The sequence below is a fragment of the Perissodus microlepis genome, chromosome 14 (assembly GCF_051167445.1).
Source record: "Perissodus microlepis isolate ML-2025 ecotype Zambia chromosome 14, ASM5116744v1, whole genome shotgun sequence".
Classification (NCBI taxonomy): Eukaryota; Metazoa; Chordata; class Actinopteri; order Cichliformes; family Cichlidae; genus Perissodus; species Perissodus microlepis.
The window spans coordinates 13,733,320-13,746,141 of record NC_140474.1 but is presented as its reverse complement, the minus strand read 5'-3'; the positions used below and the strand labels follow the sequence as shown (position 1 = coordinate 13,746,141).

At 39.5% G+C, this 12,822-nt stretch overlaps 1 protein-coding gene across 1 annotated transcript; it reads right to left on the bottom strand.

Moving 5' to 3' along the window:
• Positions 1-5,307: 5,307 nt before the first annotated feature.
• On the bottom strand, positions 5,308-6,913 carry LOC146373579 (G2/M phase-specific E3 ubiquitin-protein ligase-like). The gene is made up of 5 exons (XM_084949948.1): positions 6,754-6,913; positions 6,343-6,521; positions 6,016-6,188; positions 5,647-5,861; positions 5,308-5,543 (listed from the first exon to the last, which is right to left on the bottom strand). The coding sequence occupies exons 1-5, from the start codon at positions 6,911-6,913 to the stop codon at positions 5,308-5,310; spliced, it is 963 nt and encodes a 320-aa protein (XP_084806074.1).
• Between the last annotated feature and the right edge of the window lie 5,909 nt (positions 6,914-12,822).

Sequence of the window (12,822 nt, the reverse complement as noted above, 5' to 3'; positions counted from 1 at the left end):
GTTACCCTCCACTGTAAAATTAACCTATTAACCTCCTAAGACCCAAACTCTTTCATGGCATGCATTTTTAATTTCTCTTTGCTATTTGGGCCGATTGTACGGTGGCTGGGAAGTGCAAACCACAAGAAATTAAAAATCTGCAACAAATTAAAAAACCGCAACAAATTAAAAAACCGCAACAAATTAAAAAACCGCAACAAATTAAAAAAACACAACAAATTAAAAAACCGCAACAAATTTAAAAAACGCAACAAATTAAAAACCCGCAACAAATTAAAAAAACGCAACAAATTAAAAAAACGCAACAAATTAAAAATCCACAACAAATTAAGAAACCGCAACAAATTAAAAAACCGCAACAAATTAAATATAGTTAATATGGCAGTCTTACCAAAATTTCTCTATGTTTTCCAAATGGTTCCTGTTTTTATTACCAAATCAAGTTTCAACGATTTAGACAGATTAATAGCAACATTTATTTGTTAAAATTCAAATCCTAGAATAGAAAAAACATATTTGGAAGTACCAAAAGAGGCTGGTCGGCTAGGGTTGCCAAATTTTATCTTTTACTACTGGGCGGCTAATATCACCAAATTATTGCACTGGAAATATGTTTATGAAAATAGCGAGGGTGAGGCTTGGGTAAAAATGGAACTGATGTCTAATCCACTTCCCCTCCTAACCGCATCCCTAGCTCTAAATCAAAAACAGAAAATAACAAATCCAGTTGTAAGAACATCTATTAAAATATGGCTTCAATTCAGAAGGCACTTCTGTTTGCAACAGGTTAGTAATTTTTTTCCCTGTTACTTTTAACCCTTTTTTGCCATCCATTTCAGATAAAGCATTCCAAATTTGGCATAATAATAGTTTGAAGTTTTTTTACAATTTATTTTCAGGAGAAACTTTTAACACCTTTGACGCTCTGATGAGAGATTAAAATATACCAACCTCACATATGTTTAGATACCTGCAAATACGAAGTTTTGCAAAAACATTGTTTCCTTCTTTCCCCTACCTACCTCCTAAAAATCAAGTGGATACCATTTTGGAAATGGATCCTTTTGGCAAAAGGAGAATCTCCGTCATATACAAACTGATACAGAGCTTAAAGCCTATTACTTGGGAAAAAACTAAAAATAATTTGGAAAAAGACATTGGGGTGGATTTATCTGATGATGAGTGGAGATCTTGTTTGAATCGTATACATACTTCCTCCCTTTGCATTCGCCATGGTTTAATTCAGTTTAAAATTCTTCATCGTCTTCATTATACAAGAGAGAGGCTTTCAAAATTTTTCCCAGAAGCCGATCCTGCCTGTCCCAGGTGTGGACATAATCCAGCAAATGAGGGTCACATGATGTGGTCTTCTCCGAACCTGGATAATTACTGGGGAAATATATTTAAAGCATTATCTCATATCAGTGCGCAGAATTTAGTGCTTGAGTTCCGCATTGGCATTTTTGGAGTTATGCCATCTCAATACAAAATTAGTAAATCTCAGGAAAATGCCATAGCATTTGCTACATTGCTTGCCCGTAGACTTATTCTATTCCACTGGAAGTCTGATAAGGCTCCTTCATACATACAATGGTTAAAGGACGTGCTTTTCTTTTTACCACTGGAAAAACTTAGATACAGAGTTCTCTCATCACAACAAAAATTCTCTGCGACTTGGAACCCATTTATTGACTATATAAAAACGTATTTTCCAGATGTGTGACATACATTTTTTGTTTGTTTTGTTCTGTTTCTCTTTACATGAGCCTCGGGTGGGGAGGGAGGGGGGTTTGTTTTTTTGTTTGTTTGTTTTGTTTTGTTTTGTTTTGTTTTGTTTTGTATAATGGCAACGTTTTCATTATGTATTGTGACCATGATTTGTGAAAAAAAAATTATTTTAAATAGAAGTTTCAAAAAAAAATCTACAACAAATTAAGAAACCGCAACAAATTAAAAAACTGCAACAAATTAAAAAACCGCAACAAATTAAAAATCCACTACAAATAAAAAATCCACAAAAAATTAAAAAACCACAACAAATTAAAAATCCGCAACAAATTAAAAAACCGCAACAAATTAAAAATCCACAACAAATTAAAAAACCGCAACAAATTAAAAATCCACAACAAATTAAAAAAACGCAACAAATTAAAAATCCTTGACGGAAAGGGATTGTCTGAAATACCGGAAGTGGCACAACGATTAAGCTTACTCCATATTTGTAGCTCAGAAAAGTGATTCGGGATGTCAACAAACGTCGAGAAACTCACTCCTCGCAGCGCTTCCTTATTACCCTGACAGTGCTCGCTGCACTACATAGAGAACCGGAAAATGTTTTGCCTGTTTTGTGGCATTAGCTTCAGCCTCTTCACCCCTTTTTGTGCTTCCTGTGGACGGTCTCTGGAGCTTTTGCGGGACACAGACCACGCAGAAGGGTCAGACAACCTACAGTACTGCATTAAATATTTCAACGAAGGTCACTCATATAGTGTAATTGTCTTTAGTCTTAAAAGTAAACTCAATAATGCTGGACTTTACCGAAGAAAACATTTTCACTCCAGAACAACGATCATTAACGCAATCAGAGCGGAGCTTCAAGGACCTGGGCGATTGTTTGGGTATCGAACAATGTGGCAGGTACTTAAACAAAAGCATCATCTTAAAGTGAAGAGGGATGATGTGATGAAAATACTCCGGGAGCTTAATCCTCATGGATGCCAGATGAGAACACGCAGCAGATTCATTAGGAGAACCTATCATTCGCTGGGACCCAACTACATGTGGCATGCTGATGGTTATGACAAGCTCAAACCATTCGGTTTGGCCATTTCAGGGTGCATTGATGGATTTTCACGCAAGGTTTTGTGGCTAGAATGTGGACCAACCAATAATAATCCAGTGGTCATAGCTTACTATTACTTGTCATGTGTTGGGAGCCTTGGTGTTGTACGGATGAGACTGAGAACTGACTGTGGGACAGAAAATGGCATTATGGCTGCAGTTCAGTGCGCACTACGTCACCATCATGATGACCACTTCAGCGGAGAGTCCAGTCACATGTTTGGTTCATCAACGAATAACCAGCGAATTGAGTCCTGGTGGTCCATATATCGAAAAGGAAGGTAAATATAACATTTCATTTTGACTGATATTTAAAGGTGTAACAAATTTGAATGTTGTGCAAAAGTTGATTTATTGTCAGTCTGCCCAGTAATCCCAGTAATTTCAGTAATTCAACTTAAAAAGTAAAACCGATATTAAATACTCATTACATGCCAAACTAGACATTTTTAGCCCATTTAGTAATTATGATGATTATGATTTGGAACTTAAGAAAAACCCAACTTCAAAACCAGAATATTGTGAAAAGGTTAAATATTTTAGACTTAAAGTGCCACTCTACTATGAGCTAATTAATTCAAATCGTCTGCAATCGGTTCCTGAGCCTCTAAATGGTCTTTCTAATTCAGGAGGACTCACAGGATGGACATGACTGCTGTCCTGACAGCTGTGGGAAAAAAAACATAATTGACACCCTCCATAAAGAACGCCTTAAAAGAAGTTGGATGTTCCCAGAGACTATCAAAGCACATTAATAGAAAGTTTTGTCTAATGTAAGGGTGGATGAAAGGGGTGTCGCATAGTGTAGTGGCTAAGACCTCAAGGCTGCTACTGAAGCATCCTGGTCTTCCATAACACCTCAACAGATCCACAGACTGATAGCATCCATGCCACGCTGCATGGAGGCAGTAATTTATGCAAAAAGGACCCAAACAAATAGAACATACAAATTATTAGAGACTTTGAATTTGGGTTTTTCATAAGTTCTACGTCTTTATCATTAACATTATAACAAATACTTCAAATACCTCACTTTGTATGTAATGAGTCAATATCGCTAAGTTCACATTTAATTTGAATTACTAAAATAAATTAACTTTTGCACATTACTCAAATGTTTTAGAGTTTTGCCTGTATGCAATCCCTTTCGATAGAAAACATTTAAACTGACTGGGGTCTATATATGATTCAGTTAAAATGAACTGTAAAGTGTCATGCGATGACGTGTTGTGAAACGATGCCATGTAAACAAACTAAACTATTTCTAAGCAATTTTTATTTAACAATTTCTGTAGGGCTCAGTTTTGGTTGGAGCTGTTTGCGGATCTTCGAGACGCTGGACACTTCAATGGAAGTCACGAGCATCAGTGCCTTTAGAGATTTTGCTTCACTGACATTGTTCAGAAGGATCTTGATGAATGTGTGAAGCTGTGGAACACTCATCGGATTCGTCCCTCAAGAACAGCTTCATGTCCAGGAAGTGTGCCAAATGAACTGTACTACCTACCCCACAGGTAATGGATAATAATGATCAAATAATTACTTTATGTGTAAACCTATATTAATGCAGTTGTCTTCCATTGACCACAGATACGGCTCCAGGGACTGTGGATTCCTGATTCAACAATCTGAACTGGATGCTTTTCCTGAGTCTAGGCTGTCAGTAGTAGTAGTTGTATGTGGGGACTCAAACATACAGGAGTATCTCAATTTTGTAATGGAGCAAAATCATTTTCAAAAGTCAGTCTGCTGAGAGTCTTCCACTGAACTTTACATGAAGTTATTAGAAATTGCACATTTCTAAAAAAAACAAAAAAAAAAAACTGGCTTTTTGTCGTTTTTACCAAAACCTATAGCATATGCTGTGTTTTTGGACTAGGCTACATGAGTTGGCTGAAGATGCCAAAAGTTTAAGTTTGTGTTTGTAAAAGCATATTCTTACTGCAATGCCTTGCTAATTCTGGTCCTTGTTTAGCTGATGGAAGTTGAGATACAGTCCTGAACATTTAGATAAATAATAAATCAAATCAAAATCAAATCTTGCACTGTATTGTGTGTTTATTACAACTTTTAAGAGTAGAACACAGTACACTTTTAAATGCCTTTACTTTTAGTAGCACTGTCAAACCTTTGAACAAATCAAGTCAAGCCATTGCATTTATCTCCTTTGAACAGATGTACCTACATTTTAGAATAAAAAAACATGCTCAAATACATAACTGATTTCTGGATAAGTCCCGTAGCAAAAAAACTACAGAATTTACAATGTAATGCCAAGAAGAAGCAGCTGTAAGTGACTGGGTTATCTAATAAAACTACAATAAACCTGGTAAACAATAATGGATTTGTGCTGTACCACCAGCATGTCCCACCTTCTCCTATTCATAACATCTTTAAAAAAAACATCTTGAATTAAAAACTTGAGAAACAAATCAACAGCAGGTTTGAACTACAAGGCCAGACATCTTAGAAACATCCAAATCCTTTGGAGTTTTGAATTCCAAAATCCATGTTGGATTTAAACACGGAATATAAGGTTATCATTGGTAGTTTCAATAAGTTTAAGCATGTATTTGCCATCGGGAATAAAGAGTCATCCAGGAACTGTAGCCTTGGTAGTGCATCTAATCCAGAAGGTGGCAGTGATGTTAGCCCAGTTGCAAACATCAGAACATCGCCCACCGACACAGCAGTTTGTGATTCTGCAAAAAATAAAAATAAATTAAAAAAATTATATATGGATATGTATATGTGAATTCAACACATTGTCTTGTAATGAGTACTAAAAGGAATACTGGTATAAACCTTCACAGTCAAGCAGATAGTCTGACCAGTAGCCCACAGTTTGACTTTCCAGACGTTTCCTGTTACTTCCAGATGGGCTGAAGTCAGGTTTGAAAAGTCTCTCAAGTTCAAGAGCTGTGAGTTTCTTTTCCATGTGACACAGGACCGGGGAAAGCAAAGTAGGGTGTTGCTGGAGTGCACTCAGGAAATTAAGTGCTGAAAGACCCTCTTTAAATCTAAAGAATGAGGAGAACTTTGTGTCATTTACCAGTTCATAATACATGCACAAACTATGGACAAACTTTGAACTTTGGAAACCTTGGAGAATGTAAAACATTTCAGTCGGAAATTATGCACAACACCGTCATAACAATAATTCTATAGTCTCACCTGTCAATTACAGATGAGTTTCGAGGAATTATATACCACCGGAGATAGTCAGACACAATGTCTTTCTTTTCCTCAACTGTGGAAACATGCCTTAGACAACCAGCCACCTGTAGCATAGTACTGTGTTTTATGACACAGTCACGCAGGACATCCACTGAACCAGCACTGTCGATCTGAAAAACCCATAAAAATGGACATACACAATGTAAGCTTACGCGTCTGATTTTCATTCCTGTTTTTTCCCTACACAAAGAAAGAATATTTTAATTTCATACAGCTGAAGAAGCTATAGTTCTATCCTGCATTCAAATCCTGCGCTCTCCTCACCTCTTGTAAAGCTTTCCCTATGTCGTCATCTGTGACTGAGGCAACTGTTGCTTTTACTGAAGTCTGGCCTGCAAGATAATGTACAAGATCTTCTGACAAGAAATGGGACCCTGGACCACCATGCACAACTGACACGGCTATCATCTTTCCTGCTAGGTAGTATTCATCCTCCCTTACAGCTGTGAATGAATACAGTAAATGATAAACTCTCTCACACACACACCTCTCTCTATCGATCAAATCTGATCAATGTCAGATCGATCGATCAGATAGACAGACAGACTAATGCTGTGTTGAAATAATCCAAAAAATTATTATGAGTTGCTTCTGATAATAATTAAAAACAAATTGATTTACAAGTCCAAAAAAAGTCTTTAAATTAAGTTTATCAAACATCTGACCGCTGCATACCCTTTGCACTGTAGACGAGGAATCGATGTCCTTCTGGTCCATCAAAAATGGGAGGATCTTTCATGTGTTTCATTAGCAGACTCAAAAACTCTCGTTTTGGGCCACCTGCATCAAGTCCTTCTTCTAGAATGCCAGAATCATCAGTAAATTTAACCAGCATGTCATTGGTTTCAGAGTATGACAACTGCCTGAAACCCCTGACTGCTCCATCCCAGACATTTGCTCTTGAGATGTTGAATCTGCTGACACTTCCATGATGAATAGCACTGGATAAGTTTGCAATGATGTCAAGTAGAGTAATGTTAACGTCTTCCCTTTAATCACAAAAATGAAAGACAGAATGCAAGACTATACAATTTAGCGTTGTTACTGGAAGTAGTATTTGATATTTTACAGTGCTTTGTAATCAATCGGTGAAGCAACTTCAACCAGCTCTTCATCCTCGTGCTCAATGCAGGGGGCACACAGGTCTGCATATCTACTGTTGAGAAATTATAATTCCAACATTAGAATAACTTCTATTCACCCTTTAATTATCTTTACCCATTTCACAAACCCAAACATGTACTGTAGTTACAGGTTTAAAATTACGTATAAGACACAATTTTATTTACCTATAGGGATTCATGACTGGATTTGTTTCGTTTTGGTGATCAAGATCCTCTGTATCAGATATTACAATCTGAAAAAGAACAACAACAAAAATTGCATACTGTACATAAACATACATAACATTGTATTATTTCAACAATAGCAAAAAACCTCATGCTGACATAAATTGCCCAAATACCTGACATGGCTGTATGGTAGATGAAGGTCCTGGAGCATGTCTGAAACAGAATACAAGTATTGGAATTAAAATGTCCAGATAAGTAGCTCATACAGTTTAATATTATTTATGATACCAACATTATAAAAAGGCTATGAAACCAATAAATATTTATATTAGGGCAGGGCAATAAAATAACAACAATATGTATTGCAGTATACTTTTTTCTATTTTCTATTTCCTCTTTGTAGTCTGCCAATCGGAATGGCCTTCTGTCCCAGGCACATTTATCACCTCTGTGCAGTCGGGATACAAAAGGACATATGGTCCCTCCACCAAGTCCTTGTTGAATGTTCTCATTTTTTCTACAGCCTGCTTCAGGAGGTCAGGGGCTGTAATTTCGGGGCTAATAAATAAGGTCAGTGTTTTCCCTCTTAGCGGTTTTAAGTCCGTTTGTTGTGACACCATTATTCCTATATTGATCTAGAAACAAATAATAAAAGCCAGATCACTTTAAGAATAATTGCCAAATCCTTGTTTATAAAGTTACCTGTGATGGCTTACCTTGACAGGTTTACTCTGTTGCTTAAGTTTTAATTTTGCTCCACAGCTGAAGGCCTGACGCTCTTTGGATTTTGATTTTTTGTACTCCATGAACTGCTTGTATGACGGACATGTTTGTTCTGGTTGAATGAAAAACGTTTAACATCAAAACGGGGTTATAAGCACTCTCCATTACTAAACGTAGACGAGAATACAGTATAAGCAAACATAAAAAGAAACCGGAGCCAAAATGGTAAATAAACGTGCTATTTAACTGAAATAGCATAGACTGTCTGAAGAGAACAAAAAGTGAGTAATATATAAAAATTACTTTGTTCAGAATTTTCTGTTTGTTTTGATGTCTGAACTGAATGAACTGAATCATTTCTTCAACAGATTTGATTCAGCCATGAGGCAGTCTGCAACATCGGCTGCAGACTCACCCACCCCCACTGTTGCTGTTCCACCTCTGACACCTCAGACACTTCACACCTCCTCTATTCACCCTGCTCACTCCTCCCCACCCCCAACAACAGCATCCAATACACAATCAACACAAGGCTCCAGCCTGTCTCTCTCAACCACCCAGGTTAGGAGGGAACTGAGGAGGATTAATGGCAAGAAGGCAGCGGGCCCAGATGGCATCAGCTCAAGGGTCGTCAGGTCTTGCGCGGACCAACTGTGTGGGGTGATCAAGCACCTCTTCAACCTGAGTCTAAGGCTGGGAAGAGTCCCACAGCTCTGGAAAACCTCCTGTGTTGTTCCAGTGCCAAAGACTTCACGCCCCAAGGACCTCAACAGCTACAGGCCGGTGGCTCTGACATCCCACCTGATGAAGACCCTGGAGCGGCTGGTCCTGGCTCAGCTTCGGCGCCTTGTGAGCTCATCACTGGACCCACTTCAGTTTGCCTACCAGCCTGGCATTGGAGCGGATGATGCCGTCATTCACCTCCTACATCGTTCCCTCGCTCACCTGGAGACCGCTGGAAGCACTGAGAATCATGTTCTTCGATTTCTCCAGTGCCTTCAACACCATTCTGCCCACGGTCCTGAAGGACAAGCTGGAGAACTCTGGAGTGGACCATCACCTGACTACCTGGATTTTGGACTACCTCACCGACCGACCACAGTATGTGAGAACTCAGGGCTGTGTGTCGGACAGGGTCGTCTGCAGTACCGGGGCCCCACAGGGAACGGTTCTGGCTCCGTTCCTCTTCACCATCTACACTGCAGACTTCTCCCACAACTCCACCCAGTGCTTCCTGCAGAAGTTCTCCGATGACTCTGCAATAGTCGGCCTCATCACTGATGGGGACGACAAGGAGTACAGAGGACTGACTCAAGACTTTGTGGACTGGTGCCAGCTGAACTACCTCCAGATCAATGCCAGTAAAACCAAGGAGTTGGTGGTAGACTTCCGCAGGCACAAGCATCCTCCACTGCAACCACTGAACATCCAAGGTATGAACATTGAGGCTGTGGACAGCTACAGGTACCTTGGTGTTCATCTGAACAACAAACTGGACTGGACTCATAACTCAGACGCCCTCTACAGGAAAGGGCAGAGCAGGCTGTACCTGCTGTGGAGGCTCAGGTCGTTTGGAGTGGAGGGCCCACTCCTGAAGACCTTCTATGACTCTGTGGTGGCCTCAGTCATCTTCTATGGTGTGGTCTGCTGGGGCGGCAGCATCTCTGCTGGGGACAGGAAGAGACTGAACAGGCTGATCCGAAGGGCCAGCTCTGTTCTGGGATGCCCTCTGGACCCAGTGGAGGTGGTGAGTGACAGGAGAATGGTGGCTAAGCTGTCATCCCTGTTGGACAACATCTCCCACCCCATGCATGAGACTCTGACAGCACTGAGCAGCTCCTTCAGTGGGAGACTGCGGCACCCACGGTGTGGGACGGAGAGATTTCACAGGTCTTTCCTCCCCACTGCTGTCAGACTCCACAATAAAGACTTTTGCAGCTGATCAAACACACAAACCCACACATGTGCAATAAGACTGCTATATGTGCAATTCTTGTGCAATTCTTCTTCTGACGAAGTTGTATTTTTGTATTTTCCTACTCAGTTGTATTTTTGTATTTTCCTACTCAGTTGTATATAGTATTTGTATTTCTATTTTATTCTATTGTATATAGTATTTTATTCTATTGTATTTTATTGCATTCCAGTGTTTTCTAATTTCTGCTACATAACTTTGCACTTTTGCTGTAACAAAACAAATTTCCCACCTGTGGGACTAATAAAAGTCATCTTATCTTATCTTATCGTATGTCCCTGGGGAGTCTGATCCTTCAGCCTGGTCTGTGTCCCGCAAAAGCTCCAGAGACCGTCCACAGGAAGCACAAAAAGGGGTGAAGAGGCTGAAGCTAACGCCACAAAACGGGCAAAACATTTTCCGGTTCTCTATGTAGTGCAGCGAGCACCATCAGGGTAATAAGGAAGTGCTGTGAGGAGTGAGTTTCTCGACGTTTGTTGACATCCCGAATCACTTTTCTGAGCTATAAATATGGAGTAAGCCTAATCGTTGTGCCACTTCCAGTATTTCAGACAATCCCTTTCCGTCAAGGATTTTTAATTTGTTGTGGATTTTTAATTTGTTGCGTTTTTTTAATTTGTTGTGGATTTTTAATTTGTTGCGGTTTTTTAATTTGTTGTGGATTTTTAATTTGTTGCGTTTTTTTTCATTTGTTGTGGATTTTTAATTTGTTGCGTTTTTTTTTATCTGTTGCGTTTTTTTAATTTGTTGCGTTTTTTTAATTTGTTGTGGATTTTTAATTTGTTGCGGATTTTTAATTTCTTGCGCTTTGCACTTCCCAGACACCGTTGTTCTCCAGACACTACTAGGGCTGGGGCAATATGGCCTAAAATCCATATTGCGATATATTATTTTCTTCTGTGTACCGTATTTTCTGCAGAATAAGGTGCAGTCAAAATCCTTGAATTTTCTCAAAAATCGACAGTGTGTCGTATAATCTGGCGTGCCTTATGTATGAATTCTGGTTGTGCTTACTGACCTCGAACCGATTTTATGTGGTACACACCATTCAAAAAGCTATCAAAAAATGTTTTAGTATGACTTTGGTAAACTACAAAGTTGCACCGCTTGATGGATTGTCTGAGCATTACGGCTACCATAGTCAGGAGCCTAATCTGGGTCCAAAACTCTGTCCGCTTCAGGTCCCAAAGTCAAACAAACACTGCAGCAGAGTTAAAAACTGTCTAAATTCTTTAATCTTTAATAAAACGGTCAGCGTTGCTGCTTTGCCAGGTATAACAATAAAGTTTAACATCCAGGCATTCATGAAAACAGAATTTTTTTAATTTAACGGAGTTAGAAGTTAGCAGGAAGTTAGCTTGCTAGTTTCCACCTAAACATGATATGCCATGTTCTGACCGAGAGATTTCTGAAAAAATTAAAACATACAACTCTGCTATCACTTCCAACATAAATGAATACAGAAAACTAAACAGCAGTGACCTTTTTAGGGTTACTGAAGTTGGGTTAGCTGGTATATAATGATGTGCTATGTCAGGGGTCACTAACAGGCGGACCGGGGTCCGAGTCCGGACCCAGTCGCCATCCTATATGGACCCGGACCTATAGTTAACAAAATATTAAATTATATTTAATTTTGACGGGGCGATTCAATTTTAAGCGGTAACGTTACATTGTATTAGACCAGGGAACATACAAACCAATTGTGTGCGAGTTAAGCCACCCACGTGACACTACTTAGCCAATCACATCTGCGCATTCAAGGCGATCGCAACGCTGAGTGCAGACACAGACAGACAGAGGAAAGAGACGGTGAGAGGCGAATGACAAGCGAGACGATTAACGATACAGTGAGACAAGACGTGAGTGGGAGTCACAAGAGGTAAAACAACTATGGCGCTTTCAAAAAAGAGAAAAGTAGACACCGAAAATAGAACTTTCAAGACTGAATGGACCGACGCATATATGTTCATTCTTCCGGCCGCAAGCAGCAAACCAGTGTGTCTCATATGTTCAGAAACCGTGGCACTGATTAAAAGTGGCAATGTCAAACGCCACTATGAGACAAAGCACAAAGCTTTTGAACAATCATACCCACCCAAGTCTGAACTCAGGTTCCAGAAAATTAGCAGTCTCAGAGCCCAATATGATCAATCCACAAGGATCTTAACCAGTTCTTTCACTGCCCAACAACGTGCTCATGAATGTTCCCTCAGAGTTGCTTGGATTTTAGGTCAACACAAAAAGCCCTTGATGCAGGTGTTGTCAAAGAGTGCATGAGTGCAGTAGCAGAAACATTACTTGAGGGTAAACAAAAAGAAGAGCTTTGTGACAAAATAAAGCAAATACCTATGTCAGCATCAACAGCCACAAAGAGAAGTGAAATATTAGCTCAGGATGTGCTATCCCAGCTGGAAGAAGCTATTCATAAGACACCATATGTAGGCTTGGCTGTAGATGAGTCCACTGATGTGTCTGACAATGCTCAGCTGTTAGTTTATGTAAGGTTCTTCAACAATGATAAGAAAGAGTTGTGTGAAGACCTGCTAGGTGTAACTTCCCTTCACAGCACTACAAGAGGAGAGGATATTTACCTGGCCATTAAGGAAATGTTAACAAAGCGAGGAATAGAGCCAAACCAAGTGGTTTCAATAACCACAGATGGAGCCCCTGCTATGATAGGGAGAGAGAAAGGAGCTGTAGCAAGAATGAAAGAGGACAATCCCGAGCTAATCTCTTACCATTGCATTATTC

Excerpts from the sequence above, each read along its gene's own strand:
- LOC146373579 (XM_084949948.1), bottom strand. The coding sequence starts at position 6,913 with ATGCTGGTTAAATTTACTGATGATTCTGGCATTCTAGAAGAAGGACTT. Across the intron at positions 6,522-6,753 it reads CCTCGTCTACAGTGCAAAGG|CTGTAAGGGAGGATGAATAC; the intron begins GTATGCAGCGGT and ends ATTCATTCACAG. Across the intron at positions 5,862-6,015 it reads AACTCATCTGTAATTGACAG|ATTTAAAGAGGGTCTTTCAG; the intron begins GTGAGACTATAG and ends CTCATTCTTTAG.